At 39.6% G+C, this 27,505-nt stretch overlaps 1 protein-coding gene across 1 annotated transcript in view; it reads left to right on the top strand.

Annotated features, from left to right (window-relative positions):
- The window catches only part of CFAP70 (cilia and flagella associated protein 70), a 120,837-nt gene that overhangs the window by 48,741 nt on the left and 44,591 nt on the right, over positions 1 to 27,505 (top strand). The window contains 7 exon segments of the mRNA XM_090278202.1: positions 7,547 to 7,607; positions 7,936 to 8,130; positions 9,982 to 10,113; positions 18,419 to 18,544; positions 24,456 to 24,589; positions 24,704 to 24,819; positions 25,324 to 25,449. Of these exon segments, the coding sequence (XP_090134328.1) occupies positions 7,547 to 7,607; positions 7,936 to 8,130; positions 9,982 to 10,113; positions 18,419 to 18,544; positions 24,456 to 24,589; positions 24,704 to 24,819; positions 25,324 to 25,449 (890 nt within the window).

The following is a 27,505-nucleotide window of genomic DNA, read 5'->3' as shown; positions in this document are numbered from 1 at the left end:
TCTCCCAGCTGATAACCCTCCAAATGATCCCCATACCTATGATTCTGTTCCTGTTCTGGTTTGCTTACTTGGATTTTGTTTTTATTTTTTAGATTCAATTGTTGATACTTGTGAGTTTGTTGTCATTTTAGTGTTCATAGTTTTGATCTTCTTTTTCTTAAGTAAGTCCCTTTGACATTTCATATAATAATGGCTTTGTGATGATGAACTCCTTTAGCTTCACCTTGTCTGGGAAGCACTTCATCTGCCCTTCCATTCCAAATCATAGCTTTGCTGGATAGAGTAATCTTGGTTGTAGGTTGCTTTTCATCACCTTGAATACTGCTTGCCAGTCCTTCCTGCCTGCAAAGTGTCCTCTGAGAAATCAGCTGACAGTCCTATAGGCACCCCCCTGTAGGCAACTCTCCACCTCTCTCTTGCTGCCCCCAGGACTCTGGCTTTATCTTTCACCTTTGGCATCTCAGTCATGTTGCGTTCTGGTGTGGTCCCCTCTGGGTCCAGCTAACCTGGGACCCTCTGTGCTTCCCGGACCTGTGTGTCCATCTCCTTTGCAAAATTTGGGAAGATTTCCTCATGTTTTTCAATTCTTGCTTCCTCATTCTGCACTGGTTGACTGGTTTTTTCTTCCTTATGTTCCAAATCATTGATTTGAACCCCGGTTTCCTTCCCTTCACCATTGGTTTTGTGTGGATTTTTCTTCGTTTCACTTAGCATAGCCTTCACTTCTTCTCTTATGCATTTGCTGTACTCAAGCATGTCTGTCAAGCCTGTGAGCATCTTTATCACTAGTGTTTTGAATTCTGCATCTGTTAGGTTGTCTATCTCCTCATCTGTTAGGGTGACTATCTCCTCATCACTTAGTTCCCCCACTGGAACCTTGTTCTGTTCCCCCTTTTGGGCCATACTTCTCTGTCTCCTCATTCTGACAGGCTCCTGTGTTTGTTTGCCTCTGTGTCCCAGGTAGAGCTGTCGCTCCTGTTATGTTGTAAGGGGCAGAGCCTTAGGGATTCGCCAGTACAAGGCGACCTGTTTTACCGTGCCGTGGCACTGTATGTGGAGGAGGGATCCAAGAGGGAACAATGCCACCTGACCAGCACTCGCCCCTTTTACAGGCACCTCTCCCACCTTTGCACCGGACTGGTGCCCCTCTAGCTGCTAGCCTGGCCGTCGTTTCCAGAGTGGATGGGTCTGCAGACGTTCTAGGACCATGGGGGCCCTCTAAACAAGCAGACTCTGCTGAGACAGGCAGTTTCTTCCTCCATCCCAAACCCCACTGGTCTACACAGTCAGAAGCGGATTTTTCCCCGTGCTGGGACCATGGGCTGCGAGGTCCAGTGAAGAGCTGGGAACGCTGCCCAGGTGTCTCTCCTGACTTTTTAAAATGTGTGATTGCACTTTCTGCCAGCCTGCTGCTGCTGCCATTGCTGCCGCCACCACACTATGTCGTCCTCTCCTTCCTGGCTCCCCACCTCCTACCTGTCTGGATGAGTATTCTTTATATCTTTGTTTGTTGGACTTTCATGCAGTTTGGTTTTCTGGAACTTCTGGTTGTTTTTAGTGTTGAGGTACAGTATTCCCTTACCTATTGCGGGTATTACATTCTAGACCCCCCCCCCCAGGAAGTAGGAACCTTACATTTATTCTACACTCTTAAACCTTCATAACTTTAACAGCATGTGTATATGGTATCGCAAAATCCCGCGATAAATAATTAAATATAATATATATTTTTAAATCCCGCAATACAGTGAGTCCGCGATAAGTGAACCATGATTTAGAGAGGGACTACTGTAGTTGTATTCCTTCTTAGTTGTGGAGGGAGACACAGCGTGTCTGTCTATGCCTCCATCTTGGCTGGAAGTCTCACACCATTGGTATCTTCATAGGAATTCTATTAAATGTATAGGTTGCTTTGGGTAGTGTGGACATTTTAATGATGTTGATCCTTTTATCCAACAACACAGTATATGCTTCCACTTATTTGCATTTTCTTCATTTTCTCTCTTCGGTGTCCTATTATTTTCTGAATATAGATCTTTTCTTTTTTTAAAAAATAATTTATTTATTTGTTTATTTATTTTTAGAGAGAGGGGAAAGGAAAAAGAGAGGGAGAGAAACATCACTATGTGGTTATCTCTCACACCCCCAACTGGGGACCTGGCGTGCAACCTAGTAATGTGCCCTAACTGGGAGTTGAACCAGTGACACCTGGCTCACAGGCCAATGCTCAATCGACTGAGCTACAACAGCCAGGGCCTGAGTATTGATCTTTTACACCCTTAGTTAAGTTTATTCTGAAGTATTTTATATTATTTTTTGATGAAATTGCAAATGGGGTTGTTTTCTTAAGTTTCCCTTTCTGATAATTCATTATTAGTGTATAAAAATGCAACTGATTTCTGAATATTTATTTTGTATCTTGCTACTTTACTGAATTTATTTATAAGTTTTAGTAGCTTCATAGTAGAATATTTAGTGTTCTCTATATAGATACAGTATCATGTCCTCTGCCCGTGTTTTTACTTTTAAAAACTTTGCATTGAGCCCCTTTTCAAAAATAAATTGAGAATATTTATATAAAATAATGTTGATGAACTAGAAACAGAAAGTTAAAAAACTTGAGCCATGGAAACAAAAAGGGAGAAAGTATTAAATAGAGCTGTCATAAGTAAGCATCATATCTGAATTGTATAACCAGAAAGGAAGTCCTTTTATTTATACAATTCTAATCATTGAAGAGGATGCACACTAGTCCCAATGGAGATCTGATTTTTCCTGGCATAAATTTTCAAGCATGTATCTTATTTGAGCTCTTATATAGGGAATACTGAGTGATAGAATAAAAGCATCATTAATTAAAGTTTTATAGCCAACACAGAAACAATTTTAATGATTTTTAAAATTGAAGTATAATTGACATATAACATTATATTAGTTGTAGGAATATGACAGAATGATTCAGTATTTGTAAACATCGCAAAATGATCACCCACAATAACTTTAGTGTGCATCCATCACTATACATAATTACAAAAATTATTTTTTCTTGTGATGAGACTTTTTAGATTAATCTCTTAGCAACTTTCAAATATATAACATAGTACTATTAACTATAGTAACCATGCTGTATATTACATCTCCATGACTTATTTATTTTATAACTCAAAATTTGTACCTTTTGACCCTCTTCACCCATTTCACCTACCCCCTACCCATTGCCTCTGGCAACCGCCAATCTGTTCTCTGTATCAATGAAAATTTTTAAAAATTTATGATTGTTTTTATCTCCTTTGACTTTTTATCAACTTACCTATATATAGCACTTTTACAATTATGCTGTATATCAACCTTTAAGTATTCTTAGTTTTTTGTGAGAAATTATTAGCTATAAGTTTTTTCTTCGTCTATAGAGAGATGGAAGGCAGTTTCTCCTCCAAGTTAGTCCAAGTGACAATATTATAGAGCAAAGGCTAATTAGAATGGCAATGATAGAAAACTGGACCCAATATTCATAAAAGATAATTTGCCTTTGGTTCCTAGCTGAGGCATGTGTGTTCCAACTGCTGAATCTACGTCAATATATAATAATACAGGGTTGGGCAAAAGTAGATGTACATGAAACACAGTGTTTATTCTTGTATTAATGTTTATTAGTTATTGTATTATTTTCCATACAGACAACTGTAAACCCACTTTTGCCCCACCCTCTATATAAATTTAATGCATTCTTAAATATGAAAAGCAGCTCAATTACTTCCATAATAAAAGAAATGCAAGTTAGCCATGGCTGGTATGGCTCAGTGGATTGAATGCCGACCTGCAAACCAAATGGTCACTGGTTCGATTCCCAGTCAGGGCACATGCCTGGGTTTTGGGTCATATCCCCTGTTGGGGGCGTATGAGAGGCAACTGATTGATGGCTCTCACACATCGATGTTTCTCTCCCTCTCTTTCTTTCTCCCTTCCCCTTCTCTAAAAATAAATAAAATCTTTAAAAAATATCACCCTTGGTCCTGCCCTCCTCCATTAAAAAATTTTAAAAGAAACATAAGTTAAAACTACCCTGAAATACTTTTTAAAAAAAATTTGTAGAGCAAAAAGTCTTGACAACTCACTACGTTGTTGATGAGGGTATCTGGGAACAGGCTCTCTCATACAAACTAGTGAGTGTATAAATTCCTGTGGAGGGCAATTTGGTAATAGCTATCAATGATCCATGGACATGGACAATAGTGTGGGAATTGACTGTGTGGGTTGGGGGGATAGGCAGAGGAGGGCAAAGGGGGGAAAATTGGGACAACTGTAATAGAATAACAATAAAAAATGATTTAATAAAAAAAAAGAAAGTCACTTTTAATTAAAAACTTTCTGCCCCCCCAAAATATAAATGCATGTATTATTTAACCTAGTAATTCACTTCTAGTAACTTCATTTCAGATAAGTGTTCTTAGCAAGGCCATTAATGATGAGCATATTGTTCAATTCAATGGTCTGCTCTCAGGGTCATTGTGAGCCCTCAGTGTTTAACTACTCAATCCTCCCTAAAGCAGTGTTTAACTACTCAATCCTCCCAAAAGCACTTTCTTTACCTAGTTTTTAGAATACTATATTCTCTTGGTTTTATTTCTCTCTCTCTGGCATTCCTTATCTCTTCAGTCTATATATTGGGGTTCCTCATAGCTCAGTCCTTGGACTTCTTTTCAATCCATACTCGGTTGGTTTCTATTTAGTCTCATGACCCTAAATACTATCTATGTGCTGATGGCTCCCAAATTTATATATCACACCTGGGCCTCTCTCCTGCACTTCCTCAAACCACCTATTCTATTTGTATATATAATTCTCAGAAACTCTCTGGTTAGAGCCATAGTAATCTCTGCCATCCCACCCTGCAGTTTCTTTTCTTTTTTCTAATAACAGCTTTATTGAGAAAGAATTTGCATACCATTCTGTTCACCCATTTAAAGTGTACAATTCAATAGCTTTTAGCACACACACAAAATTGTACAGCCATCATCACAATCAACTTTCTAATATTTTTATTATCCCTAAAAGAAACTCTATATACATTAGTAGTCACTCTACATTTCCTCCCAACGTTCATGTCAAGCTTCCCCACCTCCACCTCCATCCCTTGTAAACCATTTATCTACTTTTTGTCTGTATAGATTTGCCAACTCTGGACATTTCATATAAATGGAATCATACAATATGTGGTTTCTTTGTGACTGGCTTCTTTTATTTAACGTAATGCTTTCAAGGTTCATCCATACTATGGCATGTATCAGTACTTAATTTCTTTACTGCTGTGAGAAATGCTCACAATAAAAACACTGGGGCACAGGACTTTAGCAGTAACTGAGGCAGTTTATTCATAGATCTGCAGCTCCAGGTGCCCCCAAATCAAAGGTGCACACTGACAAAATGGAGCAGGCTGCTTTTAACCTAACATGAGTAATTCCCCCTCCCCCCACTTCCCCTCCTTCTCCTTCTCTGTTTTCCCATGCTGGATACTCCGGAGTTACAATCTAACGTGATAAGCTAAATTAACTGAGGGTGATACTTAACTAAGGGTGATCTGGTTATAGGTCTGTGTCCCAGCCTCTCCCTTGAAATTTCCCTAACTTGTTTGCTGGGCTGTCTAGCTACATTTTCCCATTTCCCTGTGTTTGGTGATGAATATCTTCCCCCTTTGATCTCAGAGGCAGGCATTTGTGCTGAGCTGCAGAATGCCCCTTCCTGACTTGTAAGTGTGCTAATATTGTTAACTCTGGCTTGGAGACCCCCTAATTCAAGATTACATTTGGTTTTTGCTTCTAATTATTTCCTACTGGTTTGGGAGTCACTAGTTTTCCATTGCATGGATATACCTCATTTTGTTTTTCCATTTGAGTAGTTTATTCTTAACACAGTATTCTCTAATAATTGTATTAAAATGGAAGTCAACTCACGTAACTCCTCTGCTCAGAAACTACCAGTACCCAGTGGCCTGCGAGGGCCTACATGTCCTGCACTGCATGTACCTTTTCCTCACTTTTTCAGTCCAGCCAAACTGGCCTCCTTGCTATTCATACATACCACGCATACTCTTACAGCAAGAGCTTTACACTTGCTCTTCCCTTTCCCTGTAACTTTCTTGTCCCTGAATCTACATGACTTGATTCCTCACTTCCGTCAAATGTTATTAGTTCAGCAAGTAAGGCTTTCCCTAGTGAAATATACTTCTCCACTTCACCACCCCACCCCCAACATAGTCTGTCTGCCTCCCTGCATTATTCTTCCCATGGCACTTACCATTAACATATTTATCTTGATCACTTAAGTCATATATCATCTTTCCCTACTGTCTGGTCCAAGACCCCGAATAGCGAGGTGGGCTCTGGTCCGGTGGCGAAGAAAAACTTCCGCGAAGCCTTCGGCAGCTTTTGCATGCTCTATTAGTGCAGCGTGGCTAAGGGTGCTGGCGGTACACTCTCGCAGCTGCTCTGCAGTGCAATGGGTTTATATACACTTGTTACTCAAAGGTGGCTTCTAGCCAGGTGGTGACATCACCTGCTGAATCAGCTACCGGAAGTGGTTACAGCAGTGTTTATACGACACCTGCTGAATCAGCTACCGGAACTCAGAATCGGGCAGTAGACCCAACTTCGTTTTGAAACCTGAAACTTTGGCCACATATAGCCAGGGGTCTTCCCCTGACACCCACCAGAATGTAAGCCCCAGGAAGGCAAGCATTTCCGTCTGTTTTGTTTAATGCCCTATCCCCAGCACCTAGGAAAGTGCCTGATGGATAGGAGCCAATCTGTATATACTTTGAGAGGATGAATAAGTAACATTGTCTCTGGAGAGAAAACTGGATTGTTGGAAAACAAGTTTGGAAGGATATTGTATATTGTTTCATACCTCTAGAGTTTTAAATCATTTTGATATATTACCTATTAAAATAAATACAATTTGAAAGCTATAACTTAATTCCATCTAGGTTCTTATATACTGTCCCAAAAATGGATGATAGAAGTTTTGGCATAAGTAGTTTGATAGTTACAAAATGTACTTTTTTATTCACCATGAAGTCTGATATCATTATTTTAATTTAAAGTAGTCATAAATTATGACCTAGATGGAGAGGAAAGAAAAGCTTTCTCTTACCTGTATCATTTAAATTTCCAAAACTTTATGCTTTCAGGGACTCTACTGAGTCCACCTAAAATTATGACACCTATTTCTTTCTAACCCCCTGAATCAAGCAGCCCCTTATACATAGCAGTGGCTTTAAAAAATATATGTAATGGTAAAGCCAGGGCTCAAATTAGCCAAAAGTACAACTTAGCTACTCTCTAAGTAGCTGTTTCTTTGCTTCCTTCCTATCTAGTCCATAGCTATACACTGTTCTCAGGTTCATGTCTAGGCCTTTACATGAGAGAACACCACAATGCTCACATATAACGGGGGAAGAAACCTTGATCTCCTCCATGCAGATTCTTTGGTGGTGGGAAATAAGAGAATATGAATCTGCAGATAATCAACTTGTTGTTTCCTGATACAGGGTTAAGGAAATGATTCCTCCAAGGCCACCTCTTACCCGCAGGACAGGAGGGGCTCAGAAGGTAAGTGCCAAAGCCAAGGAGAAACTTTTAAGTAGTAAGGTGTTGAGTACATCATTTGAAAATAAAACAAGGATTCTTCAATGTATTTTTCAGAAGGGGTGCAAAATTGTAGCTTCACATATTTTCCCTCCTGTGTCTATTTGTGACTAGTGGCTTACAATGAATAGTATTTGGTGTTTAATCTTTAGCTGGCGGTCTCTGAGCTGTGAAGAAAAGGGCAATTTTTACCTGAAGTATTATTGAATGTAAAACCCAATCCAGTTTCAGAATTCCTTTCCACATCTTGATCTCTTCGAGGTCTCTTTACCAGCAGTTTGTATTTTCCTAGGCAGTGAGTGACTACCACATGCAGATCAAGAACATTTCTAGAGCCATTCTGGATGAGTATCATAGGATGTTTGGAAAACAGGTGGCCAAACTGGAGAGTGATATAGATAGTGAAACCCTGGAGGAGCAGAAGTGCCAGCTCAACTATGAACTTAATTGCTCTGGAAAATATTTTGCTTTTAAAGAACAACTCAAGGTAAATATTCATTTATTTAGTTATTACATGGGTTTTATGCAGCATCTTCTCTACATACCTAGTTGTCATTTTTTCTCTGATTATATTCGGCGATGCTCCCACCTTTCTTGCTATTGTTGAAGAGAGCTATGTTCTACTCTACATACCTAGTTGTCATTTTTTTCTCTGATTATATTCAGCGATGCTCCCACCTTTCTTGCTATTGTTTAAGAGAGCTATGTTCTACATGATAGAATGTTAAGAGAAGCTCCACTCTTGCAGAGCCATGGAATGTTTCAGTATCCTTTTCAAATGTGAACTTTTAAGAAATTGATTCTTCACTTGAGGCGAGGCCAGATTTTGAGCCAGATTTCATGTTGCTCTAGCAGGCAGAAACTGTGTACCATGTACTGATTCTGTTACTAATTATCTCTGTCTCCTATTACAAACCTTTCCCAGTCCATAGAATCACTAATATTTGAGAAATATTTACCTAATAATAATTTCCTGAATAATAATGACTAACTTTTGATTTATTTTTAGAAAGGGGAGAAGGGAGGGAGAAAGAGGAGACAAACATCCATGCGAGAGACATCAACTGGTTGCCTCTCACATGCACCCTGACAAGGGAATAAACCTGCAACCCAGGCATGTGCCCTGACCAGGAATCAAACCAGTGATCTTTCACTTTTCAAGACCACACCCAACTAATTGATCCACATGACTTAGGATAATGATGGCTAACATTTATTGTTTGCTGAATACCAGACACATTTTTAAATGTTTCCTATTTTACTAATTTAATCTTCACAACTCTATGAGATAGGCAATCCCCATTTTACAGTTGAAGAAATGCAACATTAGTTGGTTAAGTAATTTTCCCAGGGTCACAGAGCTAGTAAAGGTCAAAGATGGGACTTAAATTCTGGCAGTCTGGCTCCAGAAGTCACATTCTTAACTCCTATACTGCACTGCTTCTCCATGCACACTTACTATGTGCCCTGTACTGTACTAAACAAATACAAAGAAAGCATGTGGAAGTAATAAAGTAAAAAACAACTGCTGCTCGTGGAGGCCAGAGGCTGTTCTCGGTAGGTGGTATGGTCGCATTTTAGTTGGATTCTGGTTCTGCTATTACTACTTGGATGACTTTAGTCAAGTGACTTTATACCTCTCTGTGCCTCAATTTCTTTGTCTAACAATGAGGGATGATATTAATATTATCACATGGGGTCATTATGATAATTAAATAATATAATTCATGGAATGTGCTTAGTATAAAACCTGGCAATAATGTTAGCTTAGGGGAAAAAGAAAGAAGAAGCTGTCCTGGCTATAGCAATATGTTATTTATACAGCATTTTAAGCTTCGCCACCTATTATTCCTTTTTGGCTTTTCAATCATCTTCTGAAGTAAGATAGTAATACCAGAACTACATATCTATTTAACAAATGAGGAAACCAAAGTACCAAGTATAAAATAATTTATGTGATTGTACAGTGGCAGAATTGAAACCAGATTTTCAGTTTTCCAGATTCTCAAATTAGGCCTTTCTCCCTGGAATCATGTGACCACCATAAGAGACATAATGCATAAACCTAATGCTAAGGTTTTCTTCAGCTTTATGACTCTTCACACAGTATGAGTCCTGCATTGACCATAATAGTGATGATGGTGACATCAAGAAAAGAAGTTATACAGAGTATGTCGATTAGGGGAAAATCAGAGTCAACAGTTTAGCAGTTGCCAGGGGAGAAATCAATTACCTTCTAAAATTCTAATGAGACATAGACCAGAAACTCAAGGGAGGCCTGTGCTGTCAGCATGGTGCTTGACAGCTTTACTAGACGGGTGATCTGTGTCTTCTGCAGCATGCTGTGGTAAAGATTGTGAGAGAAAAGTACTTGAAAACAACATCGTTTGAAAGCCAGGAGGAACTGCAGACATTCATTAGTGAGCTCTATGTGTTCTTGGTGGACCAGATGCATGTGGCCTTAAACCAGGTAGGTGTTCAAGAACTAAGAGCCCTTCTTTTTCTCTGTAGAGCATCAGAGTTTCTTCTAAATAATTCCTTTTTTCCTTGTTTCTTTTCTCCCTTAATTCTACAAACAGTTATTGAGGTATCTGCTCTGTGCTAGGCACTGAAACACAAAGATGAATACGAAACTGCCTAAATTATAAGACTAAATTTTAGGAGAACAGGGTATATGTTCTTTCAACTTTCTATAAAACTAATTTCATAGCTGTCATAAATGTGATGGATAAAAAATAGATAAAATAAGCTATTTAAATTATGAAATGAAAATTTTCATTCTGTTTATTCTGTAAATGTGTGCAGTTCTCACTTTTTGTCTTTATGACTGGTGAGCAAAACAAAGAAAAACTATGAGTTTCCAGATATTATACCTCAATGACAATGACACTCCAAATATGACTTTTCTATTTGAGGGTGGTCTGCTTTTCTCCCACTTGTCTGTTCATATATATTATTTGCACAGATTGCATCTTGCCTTTATTTGCTCACTGATAAAATTTTTACAGTTGTGGTTTATTTGAAAACAATGACAAAATCAGTTTTTTTGTCCCCCTGGTAGTCTATCTCTAATCGGTTATGCTTCCTCAAACCCCCTATCCTTTTTTTTCTAAAACCCCTATTCTATTTGCTCTTTCTTTCACTGTTTCTTTCTTCTCTGCCATCATCATTTTTCTTTCACTTTCTTTAGTCTTCCTGGAAGAGGTAGGAGAGGAGTGTCCAGTATCCTAGATTAAGAGTGTAATCCTGCTTTGAGCACAGATGACTTGAATTATTTGGTTTGGAAAGTAGTTGAGCATGAGGTACATGGCAATTATTGTTGTTTGATGTCCCCAAGGAGCCCCTGTCTAGTAGAGGAGACAGGCACAAAATACAAATAACTGCTGTAGAGTAAGGTCAGTGCTGTGACACAGTGGGTCTTGTGGAACAACAGGTTAGGGGATACCTAAAGAAAAAGTGATAAACTTTACTCTGGGACCTTTCAGGGAGGGGTTTATGGAGGAGTGAGACTTGAATTGGGCTTTGAAGACTAAAGAAGTTCTCCAGGTGAATGTTTCAGAGCATTTGAGTCATAGGGCACATCAAAAAGGCTTGGAAACTTGGAAGAATATGATAAAAATAGAAACTGCATATATTCAGGAGTAGAGGTTGAAGTGGTGAGGGACACAGAAGCAGGAGATGCAGCCAGTTATGGTGGGGGAGTTGGGAGTGTGGAGGGAGGCTTTGTACAAAAAACACCCTGATAGAAGTATGTAGGATGGGTTAGAGGTGGTGAAACTGGTGATGTTAACTGATTATTATATTGCATGGAGGAGAAGAAGTCAAAGATTCTTAAATTTAAGGCTTAGTGACTGTGTAGCTGGTAGAACCTTAACCAGGAAAGAAATACAACATGAGTAAATTTGTTGGGAGCCAACTGATGTTGAATTAAATTTTGAACATTGGTTCTAGTGGGGTTTTACTTAAGAGAGAGATATGAGCTTGAGATGAAATTTGGTGAGCCATGAATATATAGATGCTAATTAAACTATGATCATAGATGAAGCTTCTGATAAAAACATAACTAGAGAGGAAAGCGAGCTGGTGGTAGAAGCCTAGGAACCACCAACATTTAAGAGGTGGATGAGGACTTCCGGCCAAGATGGAGGCCTAGACAGATATGCTATATGTCCCTCCACAACTAAGAGGAATACAACTACCTCAAAACTAGAAACAACCAGAAGCTCCAGAAAATCAAAGCGCATGGAAGTCCAGCAAACAAAGATATAAAGAAGAAATACTCATCCAGACAGGTAGGAGGGGTGGAGCCAGGGCGGAGAGGATGCAGTGTGGTGGTGGCAGCAGAGGTGACAGTGGCAGGCTGGCAGAAATTGCAGTCACACGTTTTAAAAAGTTGAGAGGGACACCTGGACAGCGCTCCCAACACCAGACCAGACCGCACAGCTCATGGTCCCGGCGCCAGGGAAAATAAAGCCTCATTGCTTCTGACTGTGCAGACCAGTGGGGGTTTTGGTGGAGGAAGAAACTGCCAGTCTCTCAGCAGAGTTCACTTGTTTAAAGGGCCCCCATGGTCCTAGAATGTCTGCAGACCCACCCACTCTGGTAATGACAGCCAGGGCAACAGCTAGAGAGGCACTAGTCCCATATAGAAGTGGGAGAAGTACCTGGAAAAGGGGCAAGTGCTGAGCAAGTGGCATTGTTCCCTCTCAGACACCTCCCCCACGTACAGCGCAACAACATGGTGAAATTGGTCACCTTGTACTGACAAATAACTAAGGCTCCACCCCTTACATGTAACAGGTGCGACAGCTCTACCTAAGACACAGAGGCAAACAAACACAGGAGCCTGTCCAGATGAGGAGACAGAGAAGTATGGCCCAAATGGGGGAATGGATCAAGGTTCCAGTGGGAGAACTAAGTGAAGAGGAGATAGCCAAACTAACAGATGAGGAGATAGCCAACCTAACAGACATGTGAGAAATACCCACAATAAAAACCAGGACACAGGACTTGAGTAGCAAAACGAGACGTTTATTCAGAAGACTGCAGAATCAGGTGCACCACCAGCCAGGAAAATGTGCACGCAAAGTAGACAAAGAAAACTGGTTTTGTACTAATGCGATTAAGGCCCCCTCCCTAACACTATTAGCTCCTCCTCCCTTCTCCTCCCCCGCTTCTCCGTTACTGGTTAATCCAGGTTCACACTCTAATGGGAATAACTACTTAACTCAGGGTGTGATTAACTAAGGGTAATCTAATTATAGGTCTATGTCCAATTTATTTGCAAAGTTATCCAGCTACATCTTCCCATTTCTCTGTGTTTGGTGACAACAATATTCCTCCTTTTTTAAAAAAGGTATATTTTATTGATCATGTTGTTACAGTAGTACCAATTTTCTTTCCCCTTTGCTCCCCTCCACTCGGTACCTCCCTTCCCTCCAGCAATCCCACCCCCCTTAGTTCATGTCCATGGGTCGTGCATATAAATTCTTTGGCTTCACCCTTTCCTATATTATTATTAACTTCCCCCTGTGTATTTTGTACTAACTGATTATGCTTAGTCCCTTCGCCATTTCTCCATTTCTCCCCCTCTTCCCTCCCAGCTGATTACCCTCCAAATGATCCCCATACCTATGATTCTGTTCCTAGTATGGTTTGCTTAGTTGGATTTTGTTTTCCTTTTTTAGATTCAGTTGTTGATGGTTGTTGTCATTTTAGTGTTCATAGTTTTGATCTTCTTTTTCTTAAGTCCCTTTGACATTACATATAATAATGACTTGGTGATGATGAACTCCTTTAGCTTCACCTTGTCTGGGAAGCACTTCATCTGCCCTTACATGCCAAATGATAGCTTTGCTGGATAGAGTAATCCTGGTTGCAGATTGCCTTTCATCACATTGAACACTGCCTGCCAGTCCCTTCCTGCCTGCAAAGTGTCCTCTGAGAAATCAGCTGATAGTCCTATAGGCACCCCCCTGTAGGCAACTCTCCGCCTCCCTCTTGCTGCCCCCAGGACTCTGGCTTTATCTTTCACCTTTGGCATCTCAGTCATGATACGTCCTGGTGTGGTCCCCTCTGGGTCCAGCTCACCCGGGACCATCTGTGCTTCCCGGACCTGTATGTCCATCTCCTTCACAAAATTTGGGAAGTTTTCCTCATTTTTTTCAATTCTTGCTTCCTCATTCTGCATTGGTTGACTGGCTTTTTCTTCCTTATGTTCCAAATCATTGATTTGAACCCCGGTTTCCTTCCCTTCACCATTGTTTTTGTGTGGATTTTCCTTTGTTTCACTTAGCATAGCCTTCACTTCTTCTCTTATGCATTGCTGTACTCAAGCATATCTGTCAAGGTTGTGAGCATCTTTATCACCAGGGTTTTGAATTCTGCATCTGTTAGGTTGGCTATCTTCTCATCTGTTAGGTTGGCTATCTCCTCGTTGCTTAGTTCTCCTACTGGAACCTTGATCCGTTACCCCTTTTGGGCCATACTTCTCTGTCTCCTCTTTCTGACAGGATCCTGTGTTTGTTTACCTCTGTGTCATAGGTAGAGCTGTTGCTCCTGTTATGTTGTAAGGGGTGGAGCCTAAGGGATTCATCAGTACAGGGTGACCAGTTTCACCACGTTGTGGTGCTGTATGTGGGGGAGGGGTCCGAGAGGGAACAATGCCGCCCACCAGCACTTGCCCCTCCTTCAGGCACCTCTCCAACCTCCGCACCAGTCTGGCACCCCTCTAGCTGCTGCCCTGGCCTTCATTCCCAGAGTGGGTGGGTCTGTGGATGCTCCAGGACTGTGGGGGCCCTTTAAACAAGCAAACTCTGCTGAGAGACCAGCAGTCTCTGCCTCCACCCCAACCCCACCTGTCTGCACAGTCAGAAGCAACGGGGCTTGAATTTCCCTCGTGCTGGGACCATGAGCGGCAAGGTCCAGTGAGGAGCCAGGAACGCTCCCCAGGTGTCTCTCCTGACTTTTAAAATGTGTGCCTGTGCTTTCCGCCGGCCTGCCACTGCTGCCACTGCTGCCACTGCTGCCGCCACCACACCGCATCCTCTCCGCCCCAGCTCTGCTCCTCTTACCTGTCTGGATGAGTATTTCTTTTTTGTATCTTTGTTTGCTGGACTTCCATGCAGTTTGATTTTCTGGATCTTCTGGTTGTTCCTAGTTTTGAGGTAGTTGTATTCCTTCTTAGTTGTGGAGGGAGATGCAGTGTGTCTGTCTACACCTCCATCTTGGCCAGAAATCTCAATCTTCCTCCTTTTGATCCCAGAGACATGTGTGAGGAGCTGCAGAATGTCATTTCCTAGTGCCTTTTCCATGATTCATCTATTAATTATCTCCTACTTGTTTGAGAGTCACTGGCTTGCTTCTTTATCTCTAACAGATGTAGAGTTTAAAATACTGGTGGTAAAGATACTCACAGGCTTGACAGATATGCTTGAGTATGGCAAACGCATAAGGGAAGAAGTTAAGGCTATGCTAGTTGAAACGAAGGAAAGCCACGAAAAACCAATGGTGAAGGGAAGGAAACCAGGGTTCAAATCAATGATTTTGAATATAAGGAAGAAAAAAGAAGGTCAACCAGTACAGGATGTGGAAACAAGAATTGAAAAAAATGAAGAGAGGCTTAGAAACCTCTGGGAAAACTTTAAATGTGCCAACATCCAAACCATAGGGGTGCCAGAAGGAGAAGAAGAGGAGCAAGAAACTGAAAGCTTATATGAAAAAATAATGAAGGAAAACTCCCCAAATTTGGTGAAAGAAATAGACATAAAAGTTCAGGAAGCACAGAGACTCCCCAGCAAGCTAGACCCAAAGAGGACCACACCAAGACACATCATCATTAAAATGCCAAAGGTTCAAGATAAAGAGAGAATCTTAAAAGCAGCAAGAGAAAAGCAGAGAGTTACCTATAGATGGGGTGGCTATAAGACTATCAGCTGATTTCTCCAAAGAAACTTTGCAGGCAAGGAGAGCCTGGCAAGAAGTATTCAAGGTGATGAAAGGGAAAGACTTACAACTAAGATTACTCTATCCAGCAAAGCTGTAATTTAGAATGGAAGGGCAGATAAAGTGCTTCACAGACTAGGTAAAGCTAAAGGCGTTCATCATCACCAAGCCATTATTACATGAAGTGTCAAAGGGACTTACTTAAGAAAAAGAAAATGAAAATTATGAACATTAAAATGACAACAAACTCACAAAAATTAACAACTGAATCTAAAAAATAAAAACAAAACCCAACTAAGCAAACCATAATAGGAACAGAATAATAGGTATGGAGATCATTTGGAGGGTTATCAGCTGGGAGGGGGAAGGGGCAGAAATAAGGAAATTGTGCAGGGATTAAGCAACATAATTGGTTGGTACTAAATAGATAGAGGGAAGTTAAGAATAATATAGGAAAGGGTGAAGCCAAAGAACTTATATGCACGACCCATGGACATGAACTAAGGGGTGGGGGGCGGGATTGCTGGAGGGAAGGGGTGTACTGGGCAGAGGGGAGCAAAGGGGAAAAAGTTGGGACTACTGAAACAACATAATTAATAAAATACACTTAAAACATGATAGATGAGTAAAAGAATTAATGAAAGAGGCAAGTGAATTGTTAAAAAGGTGAAAGAGCCCAAGGACATTGGTGTTACAGAAGCTAAGGGAAGAAAATTTGAAGAAGAAAAAGTGGTCAACATTATCAAATATTCCTAGAACTTCCAGAAAAACAAAATCTGGGGTGGGAGGAGAAGGAGTTGGTAAAAAGGTACAAACTTCCAGTTGTAAGATAAATTAGTACTAAGGATACAGTACTATAGTTAACCTTGCTATATGATATATAGGAAAGTTTATGTTTAAAGAGTAAATCCTAAGAGTTCTCATCACAAGGAAAAAGGTTTTTTCTTTTTGTTTTCTGTTTTTATTATATCTATATGAGATGATTTATGCTAACTAAACTTATTGCAGTAATCATTTCACAATATATGTGAGTCAAACCATGATGCTGTGCATCTTAAACTGATACTGTGATGTATAACAATTATGTCTCAATAAAACTGGAGGAAATATAAACAATTTGAATTTTTTTCATTGGATTTGACAATAAGGGGATTATTGTTAACCTTTATAAAACAATTTCATTGGGCTAATTGAGTGGATTCAAATTGTAATGAATTGAGGAGTAAATGACTTATTGGGAAACAAGTAAATATAAATTCAAAAAGTTGGAAGATGAAGGGAAGAAGTCAGAAAGTAGTAGCTAGAAATTACGGAGAGCTTTTTTTTTTAAGATGGAAAAGCCTTTAGTATGTCCACAGGCTTGGGAAAAGGAGTCAGTAGACTGGAGAATGTGAAAATAGAGTTAAGAGGATAATCAATGGCAAGCCCAGGGTAAGGATTGAGAGTTTAGACAGAAAGATTAACCTTGAAACATGGAAGTTTGCGATGCCTCTTCCTCTGAGGCTGAAAGGAAAGAGATATGATGGATGTAGAAATAAACAATTTAGGTGTAGGGTTCAAAGTTGAAGGCTTTCTTGCCTAATTTCTATTTCCTTTGTGAAGTAACATCTTTACTGAAAGTGAAGGGGATATGAGTTGAATGAAAAGCTTGAAGAAAGAGAAAAAAATTAGATACTGCATAGCCTTATGGCATATGTTGCTAAGACTGAGTGCCAGAAGATCTGTGGCAGCTTGGATATCTGTATGTATGTGGTTTTCCTCAGGACCAGATACCAACTTCTACCTAAAAATGAAGTCACATTGTCAGAGTGTTTTAATTTGGGGGTGTTCAGGACAATAGCAGGAGAAGGATGCCTGGGACTTGAGTGTGCTGGTGACAGAGGAATATGTGTGGATGATCATGAAGTCTAGTCTTATCCACTTGGAAAATGGATATTGGAAGTGAAGGAAATGAAGTCAAAAAGCAGTTTTAAGGGGACTAAGTGATCAAAGGGCAGCAGGCTTGAATGTGGGTTCTAGTAGTGGGATAGAAGAGGTAGAGTATTTTTGGTATTGGCATGGAAGTGTGTTGCTTGAGGGATTTGGATGTTAAGATCATCAAAATTTAAAAGAGCAAAGAACAGAGACATTAATTCATTATCAGAAGTTCTCTTTGGTCCATTTCAAATTTAGCTTTATTCCTCATATCCCTTAGCAACTCTACTTGTTAAAGTCACTGATATCATTTTTACTTCCAGTTAAGGAATTTGGGGGGCCTTCTTTGGTCATAGTTTCTGACCCAGGAGGTTACTTATTATACAAGACTTGCTTTCCTATGTGGGTGTATAGGATATATTATTTTGGGGGTGTCCTTCTACATTTCTGGCCATTTCTATGATGTCTTTGTAGGGTCTGTCTGCCTATATATCTCACTAAAAGTATAGATATAGCTTCCAAAGCTTTGCTGTTAGTCTCCTGTTTTCTTGATATTTGAAGACTTTGGTTAGTGTGTGTCAGTCTTTTTCATGTCATGACACCTAAAAAATTATAATATTTGTCTTGTACACTAGAGAAACTGTTAGAGATACTGACTGCCCTGAGGATTGGGGAGAGCAGTTCTGCCCTAAGTAATTTTTACTCACTTCCCTGGTAGTTATATAACTGAGCTTCTCTTTCACCCTTGATATTTCTCTCTTGCTTCACTCTCACTCTCTTACTGTATCAGCAAGACTGTAAGAAACCTGTGTCATTTTAGACCTCATGACTGGAATCTCACATCTGGGTTATTCTAATAAAACTTCTTTACTTGTAATTGTTTAATTTTGTCTGCCTAACATCTTGATATTGACAAGACCATGCCAGATGATGTCCAAGCTGCTGTCCCAACCATTCATAAAAGTAATGAACAACTTCAGCTCTTTGCATTTGAAGCAGAAGTCAATGAGAACTTCGAAATGGCAGCTGTATATTATGAAGAGGTAATAAACTTCTTCCCTTTGTTTGCTGTTACTCTTATTTTTACAATATAGGTATAATAAATAGTAGTTCTTGACTGTTTAAAATCCAACCTGATTAGTGAAAGGATGGACACATAGATCAATAAAACGGAGTCCAAAAATGGGTCCATACAAATAAGGCTATTGTATTTTTGACAAAGGTATAAAAGAAATTCAATGGAGAAAGGAAAGTCTTTTTAAGAAATGGTGTTAGAATAGTTGGTCATCATATATAAAAGAAATGAACACTTTACCTAAACCTCAAACATTGTATAAAAATCAACTAAAAATGGATCATAAATCTGAATGTAAAATATAAAACCATAAAACTTTTAGCAGAAAACAGAGGAGAAAATCTTTATGACTTGGAGTTAGGCAAAGAGTTCTTAGACATGAGATCAAACCATGATCTATCAAAAAAAAAAAAAAAAAAAAAAACTTTGACAAATGGTACTGGCTGGTGTGGCTCCATGGGTGGAGCACTGGCCTGTGAACTGAAAGGTCACAGGTTCGATGCCTGGTTGGGGCATGTGCCTGGGTCGTGGGCCAGATCCCCTGTTGGGGGCATGTGAGAGGCAACCAATTAATGTTTCTCTTGCACATCAATGTTTCTATCCTCTTTCTCCCTTCCATCCCCTCTCTCTAAAAATAATAAATTTAATAATAAAGGGAACTTCATCAAAATTAAAAACATATGTTCTATGAAAGACACTGTTAAGGAAAAGGACTGGAAGATAATATATGCAAAACGTACATCTGACAAAGAATTTATTTCAAAAATAATAAGAATTCTCAAAACTCAATAAGGAACAATTGAATGAAAATGGGCAAAGGAATTGGATAGACACTTTACTAAAAAGAAATTAAGTATGATTAAATAAAAACATGAAAAGGTGTTCAACATCATTAGCCATTAGGGAATGCAAATTAAAACCAGAATGAGGTGCCACTGCATACTTACTAGAAAACGTAAAGTGAAAAATGCTGACAATACCAGGTACTGGTGAGGATAAAAAGCAACCGAAATCCTCAAACTTTGCTGAAGAAAATGCACAGTGATACAGCCACTCTGGAAAAGTTTGGCAGTTTCTTATGCGTGTACCATCTGGCCCATACCTGGGTATTTACCTTAAAGAAATGAAGTCTTGTGTATATGAATGCTTATAGCAGCTTTAGTCATAACTTCCCAATCCAGAAGAAACTCAAATATTCTTCAGAGTGTGAGCAGATAAACTATGTTCTATCCATATAATGAGATCTCAGCAACAAAAGAAATGAACTGAGACACACAAGAACTTGGCATTATACTAAGTGAAAGAAGCCAGTGTCAAAGGTTACACACTATGATTCCATTTATATGATATTCTTGAAAAGACAAAACTATAATGATAGATAACAAATTACTGGTTGCCAAAGGTTTTGAGTGGGGGAAAAGATAACTATAAAAAGATAGCACAAGGAAGTCTTCTTGGGTGGTTTTAGCTGTTCTGTATTTTGATGGTAACATGTAATGTTAAAATTCATAAAACTATACCAAAAGAAAAAATGTTAATTTCTTACAATTAAAAAATAAAACCTGTATTCAACAAATTCAGAAAACATTTGCTGAGCCCTTACAATGTGTTATGACTTACTGATCCCTTACACTGTTATGAATGACAATTGAGTTCTCTAATTCTGTTAGTACTGCCTACCACATGCATCATGAGCTAAATAAACATATGAAAAAATGGTCTAAACCTTCATTATTTTTATTTTTTAATATGCTTTATTGATTATGTTGTTATAATTGTCCCAATTTCTTTTCCCTTTGTTCCCCTTCACCCAGTGGGAGTGGCTCCCTTCCCTCCAGTTGTCCCCCCAACCCCCGCTTAGTCCATGCCCATTGGTTGTGCATATAGTTCTTCTCAACATCTTCCTATCTACTCCACTCCCTCCTACTATGCTTCTTAATTCCTGTATCATCTCCCTCCCTTTTCTCCTTCCCCCTCCCTGTTGACCTTCCCCCATAATGTTCCCCATACCTATAATTCTTTTCACACTCTCGTTGCCTACTTAGTTTGCCTGTTTTGGTTCCCTAGCTTCTGTGGTTGGTTGTGGTACAGTTTTCATTTTAATGTTCATAGTTTTTTTTTTTTTTTTGCTTTTTCTTACTATTTATAAATCAATAAGTTTGTACCTACTTCTCTATAACCTGATTATTTTTTTTTTTTTTAAGATTTAATGTGTTTTATTGATTAAAATATTACATTTGTGCCACTTTCCCTTCCCTCTGCTCCCCTCCACCCGGTGGCCCCCTCCCTCCAGTTGTCCCCCCCTTTTAGATTATGTCCATTAGTTGTGCTTACAGTTCCTCCCAACCTCTCTCCGTCTATTCCATTCCCTCCTACCATGATCTCCAATTCCTATATCATCTCCCTCCCTCTCCCCACTCCCCCTCCCTGTTGACCTCCCCCCACTATATTTCCCTTACCCACAGTTCCTTTTCCACTCTCGTTGCCTGTTTCGTTTGCCTTTGTTTCATCTCCCTAGCTTCTGTTTTTTAAACCAGTCCCTTTAACTTCTCATATAACAGTGGTTTGGATCTAATGAACTCTTTCAGTTTTATTTTGTCCTGGAAACACTTTCTCTGTCCTTCTATTCTGAATGACAATTTCGCTGGATAGAGTATTCGTGGTTGTAGGTTTTGGATTTTCATTACTTTGAATATTTCTTGCCAGTTCCTTCTTGTCTGTAGGGTTTCCCTTGAGAAGTCAGCTGATAGTCTAATTGGGACCCCTTTGTACATAATTCTTTTCTTCTCTCTTGCTGCTTTTAAGATTCTCTCTTTATCTTTAATTTTTGACATTTTGATTATAATGTGTCTTGGAGTGGTTCTCCCTGGGTCCAGTCTCTTGGGAACTCTCCTTGCTTCTTGGACCTGCAAGTCTATTCCCTTCCCCAAGTCTGGGAAGTTCTCCTTTATTATATTTTCACTCAATTTTTCAAGTTCTAGTTCATCTTCCTCATTCTCTGGCAAACCGATGATTCTTATGTTGGGCCTTTTATAGCTGTCCCAGAGGTTTCTGATCCTCTCATTGTTGCTTGCCATTTCCTCTCGCTGCATTGGTTGACTGCTAGTTTCTTCTCCATATTCCAGTTTGTTGAAATGGACTCTGGATTCCTCACCATCTGTCTCATATGTGGTTTTGTTCCTTTCGTTATGAAAGTTTTTCGCTTCTTTCATATCTTTTTCCTGCTCTTTTGTGAATTCTGTAAGCCACCTGCTAACAATGGCCCAGAACTGAGCCTCTGACAGGTTTCTTATCTGTTCATCTGTCAGGTTCTCTATCTGCTGTCTGGTGAGTTGTGTTACCGGTATTTCTAAAGTTGCCTGCCTCATTTTGACAGATGCGTTTTGTTTTCCTGGGCTGGCTGTCGGGAGCAGGGGGCAGTGCCTGCGTACGCGTCACAAATCAGCGACCGGCAGGCGCGCGACCTATTTCGCAGCCCTGTGGTGCTTTCTGTGGGGGCGGGGGTCCAAGATGGATTCACACAGTTATTCAGCTAGGAGACCGGGATCCGTCCTCCCGCCCCCCTGGGCCTCACTGTTCAAGGCGATGCTGCGGCTTCTCCCCAGCGCCGGAGTCGCGCCGGAGTCGCGCCGGAGTCGCGCAGGAGTCGCGCAGGCCAGGGGCTTGATTGGAGTCGCGCACGCCAGGGGCTTGAAAGCCTCCAGGATTTTTCGCCGCCCCGCCCCGCCGCTCCGCAAGCAGCTTTGCCTTCTTTAACTCTTACCTGCCCAAATGGCACCGCTGGTTTATAACTTCATATGTTGGGCTTCCGTGTAGCTTTATTTTCTGGAATTTCTAGTTATCCTTTGTTTTGAAGTAGTTGTATTCCACTATAGTTGTAGAGGGAGACCTAGCGTGTCCGTCTAAGCCTCCATCTTGGCCGGAAGTCCCTCTAATGTTCATAGTTTTGATCCTCTTTCTCCTAAACAAGTCCCTTTAACATTTCATATAACAGTGGTTTGGATCTGATGAACTCCTTCAGTTTTACTTTGTCCTGGAAGCACTTTCTCTGCCCTTCTATTCTGAATGACAGCTTTGCTGGACAGAGTAATCATGGTTGTAGGTTTTTGCTTTTCATTACTTTGAATATTTCTTGCCAGTCCCTTCTTGCCTGCAGTTTCTTTTGAGAAATCAACTGATAGTCTTATTGGGACCTCTTTGTATGTAATTCTCTTCTTCCCTCTTGCTGCTTTTAAGATTCTCTTTATCCTTAATTTTTGACATTTTGATTATAATGTGTCTTGGTGTGGTTCTCCCTGGGCCCAGTTTTTTTGGAACTCTCCATGCTTCCTGGACCTGTAATTCTATTTCCTTCCCCAAGTTAGGGAAGTTCTGCTTCATTATTTTTTCACATGATTTTTCCATTTCTAGTTCTTCTCCTTTACCTTCTGGCAACGCTATGATTTGGATGTTGGCCCGCTTCTAGCTGTCCGATAAGTTTCTGAGCCTCTCCTCATTTTCCTCACTTCTTGCTTCCTCTTTCTGCACTGGGTGACTGTTTGTTCCTTCTCTATGTTTCGATTTGTTGATTTGATCCCTGGTTTTCTTTCCCTCACCACTAGTTTCGTATGTGTCTTTGTTCATTTCAGCAGGACTAGCCTTCATTCCTTCCCTGTCTTGTTTAAGATCTGCTGTTAGGTCTATAAGCTTTCTTATAACCAAAGCTCTGAACTGTGCCTCCGAAAGATTTCCTATCTGCTGGTCCGATAGATCATATATTTGCTCTCTGGTCAGCTGTGTCACTGGGATCTCTATCATGATCTGTGCCATCCTGAACAGTTTTGTGTTTAAATTTGCTTCCTGTTCAGGGCTGTCACACCTCCTATGCTATATGGGGTGGAGCCCTGTGCACTCATCACAACCGGGCGTTTTCTGCGGAGGTGGGGGTCCAAGATGGATTCCTGCCGTTCACTCTCTGCTGAGAGACTGAGAGCCTCCTCCTCCGTCCCCACCCCCACTGGGCCTCACAGTCCAAGGCAATGGGGGTCTGCCTTCCTGGCTTTGGAATTGCAAGCTGATGGGTCTGGTCTGTAGCCGGGGGTGCTCCCCAGGAGCTTCTTGCCTCCCCTTAAATACAGGCGTTTTCTGCTGGCCTGCTGCTGCCGCCACCACCACCACCACCACTGCTGCTGCAGCCACCACACCGCGTCCTCTCTGCCCCGGCTCTGCCCCTCCTACCTATCTGGATGAGTATTTCTTCGGAGTATCTTTGTTTGCTAGACTTCCATGCAGTTTGATTTTCTGGAACGTCTAGTTGTTTCTAGTTTTGAGGCAGTTATATTCCTTCTTAGTTGTGGAGGGAGATGCAACATGTTTGTCTACTCCTCCATCTTGGCCGGAAGTCAGTATGAACATCTTAACATAAAGTCTTTTAATTTATGGATGTGGAGTGTACTTTATTTATGTCTGTTTTAACTTCTTTCAGCAATATTTTTAGTTTTCATTTATTATGAGGTGCTTTTTTTGCGTATTTGTAGGTAAACTTATATTTGCCAATTAAGATTATGACAAATGAATATATATGAATCTTTAATATGAACCATAAAAATTAGTCATTAGCTTTCTAAGTAATTGAATGAGCTTATAGTGACCAGAACACTAACACCAGAAAACAGTCAAGTTTTAGATTATTTTAAATAAATATTTATTGACTTGACTATAAGCCAGAACGTTGACTGTACTATGCATTCAGATTCAGTGGTAAGCAAAAAAGGAAGTCATAGTTTCTGCTTTCATAGATCTTATAGTATTTATGGAGTGCTTCTGTGTGATGTCATGTACATTAAACATATGATACAATGTTACAATAACCTTGGTTCTGCTGATACTTCATGTTGTAGAGGCTGGTTCGTGAGCCCCAGAACCTGGAACACTGGCTAGACTATGGTGCCTTCTGCCTTTTAACTGAGGACAACATCAAAGCACAGGAGTGTTTTCGGAAAGCCCTTTCCCTCAACCAGAATCATATCCACAGGTGAAGGGAAATGGAGAATGAGTAGGAGCACATAAGCTTCTATATGAAGTTGTCTTGACTCCATGACTGTGGCTTGGGGCCATGCTATTAATCATGTTGGTGATCTTTTCTCAGCTTGTTGCTGTGCGGTGTCCTGGCTGTCCTGTTGGAAAACTATGAGCAGGCAGAAATTTTCTTTGAGGATGCTACTTGCTTGGAACCAACCAATGTTGTAGCCTGGACTTTACTTGGTATATTTTCCTGTGCTCTGAATGTGTTTTTATTACATTATAAGACTCTCCTTTGTCTTTCCACTCTTTATTTTATTTTTTATTTTTTGGTTTTTCAATTATAGTTGTCCCATTTTTTCCCCATTGCTCCCCCCACCCAGCCCACCCCTTCTCCCACAATCATATCCCTCCCCGTTGTCCATGTCCATGAGTCATTTATACACGTCCCTTGACTAGAACCTTCCCTTACTTATCCCCCTTCTCTCCCTCCCCCTCTCCCCTCCCCCCTATTGACTACTATTCTACTCTTTGTCCTATTTAGTTCATTTGTTTGTGTTGTTCTTTAGTTTCCTGTATTAGGTGATATCATATGGTATTTTGCTTTCTTTGCCTGGCTTTAATGGCTCTTCATGCAGTTCTTAAACTTTGGTAAAAACATGGAAAATGTAAGTGAAATATTACAATTCTTCAGTAGATGATGGTGGCAAATTAGTCACATTTATTTCAGCACCTTTCTTTCTTCAGGTTTATACTATGAAATTCAAAACAATGATATTCGAATGGAGATGGCATTTCATGAGGCCTTCAAACAGCTTCAGGCACGAGTAACAAAACAGAAGAGCACTGGTACTGTAGAGTTCGTTGAAGAAGGTGGGAAAATAGAATCCAGTTTTGGTCCTTGGGGAATGACTAATGGTTCTTCCTTTAATAGCAATCATGGTGGAAGCCCCAGCAGGTAGGACCAAGGAATGGAGATGATTAGAGACTATAAGAAAAAATTATGAATAGAACCAGTAACATAGTAGGTACTCAATAAATATTTCTGAAATGAACAGGTGGATATTTGAGTTGTTCCAGGGATACCAGGGAAGAACCCTCCAAAACATTTCCTCATTGATGTGATCGAAAGTCTGAAGCTTTTACTGTTGCTATTTAGTTTTTTCATCTTAGAGAATTTACTGTCTCTGTGCATCCCTAAAAGGAGTATCATTCTAGCAGAGTAAATTTCTGTTTTTCCTCTTCACTATCTTCCCCAAAAGGTAAGTTCCCTCTCTTGTGAGTCTTAAATTTATTTATTTATTTGTCCACTCCCTTTTATTCTCTGTTCTTCATTGCCATTCTTTTTTTCTTTACTTTAGGAAATCAGTCATTATACTATGTTTAATATGTGTGTTTTTATTTATGTGTTTCTTGCATATGTTATTTTATTTATATGTTATTGCATATTGCTATTTTGTAATTATATATTTTCAACAGTTTGAGGTATAATTCACATTACATAAACTGCACATATTTAAATGTTCAGTTTTGATAAGTTTTGACATATGAACACACCTATGAAAGTATCACCACAATCTAGATAATGAACATATCCAAAATCCCTCAAACTTTCCTTGTGCCCATTTGTATTATTTTTCTCTTGCCCCCATTGCCAGACAAACACCAATTAGCTTCTGTCACCATAGATCAGTTTGCCTGTTCTAGAATTTTACTCTAGAAAAATTTAGAATTTTCGAGATTTCCTAGAATTAAATAGAATTGCACAATATGTACTCCTTTTTTTGTCAGACTTTTAAATATAAGTATAATTATTTTGACATTCAAACACACTTTTGCTTATACCAGGAGTTAATTGCTTTATATTGCTAAATAGTTTCCTATTATATAATATACCATAATATGTTTATCTCTTCACCTATTGATAGATATTTGGGTCTTTCCAATTTTGGGACTATTAAAATAAAGCTGCTATGGTTATTCATCTACAAGTATTTGTATAGACACGTTTTCTTTTCTTTTGGATAAATACTTAGGACATGAATGGGTGGAATCATGGCTTATTTAGCAGTTTGTTTTTTACTTTTGAAGTAGTTGGGAATTTTTCCATAATCTTATTATTTCTAAGTTAATTTCATTGTGGTTAGAAAACATACTTCACATGATTTGAGTCCTTTAACATTTATTTTGATTTGTTTTATGATCCAGTGTATGGCCTTTCTTGATAAATACTCCATAAACACTTGGAAAAAATGTATATTCTGCTGTTGTTGAGTTGAATGTTCTTTTTTTTTTAATTTTATTTTTTGGTTTTTCAATTACGGTTGTCCCATTTTTCCCCCATTGCTCCTCCCTCCCATTCCATCCCTTCTCCCACAATCATATCCCTCCCCGTTGTCCATGTCCATGAGTCATTCATACACTTTCCTTGACTAGACCCTTCCCTTACTTATCCCCCTTCTCTCCCTCCCGCCTCCCCCCTACTGACTACTATTCTACTCTTTGTCCTATTTAGTTCATTTGTTTGTGTTGCTCTTTAGTTTCCTGTATTAGGTGATATCATATGGTATTTTGCTTTCTTTGCCTGGCTTATTTCACTAAGCATATAGATATCAATTGGGTTTAATTAGTTGACCATGTTGTTCCTTTATCCTTTGTACTTTTATGTCTTTGAAGTTTTGCCTTAATAGTTCTTCTTGTCTCATCTTATTTTCTTCAATTAACTTTATCAAGTTAATTTTACATTTAGATCTTTGTCAGGATTTTGTTCAAATGTGATGCTAGGTGGGCATCCAATTTTATTTTTTTCCATATAGGAATCTAGTTTTGTCAAAATCATTAATTAAACAATCATATTTACCCCTTACATTTAAGGTACATATGTCTTTGAGCTCTCTATTCTGTCTTTTTTTGTCTGATCTTAAAACAA

Source organism: Furipterus horrens, unplaced genomic scaffold (assembly GCF_987537825.1).
Source record: "Furipterus horrens unplaced genomic scaffold, mFurHor1.1.pri manual_scaffold_5, whole genome shotgun sequence".
NCBI lineage: Eukaryota > Metazoa > Chordata > Mammalia > Chiroptera > Furipteridae > Furipterus > Furipterus horrens.
This window is presented reverse-complemented; position numbering and strand designations above follow the sequence as displayed.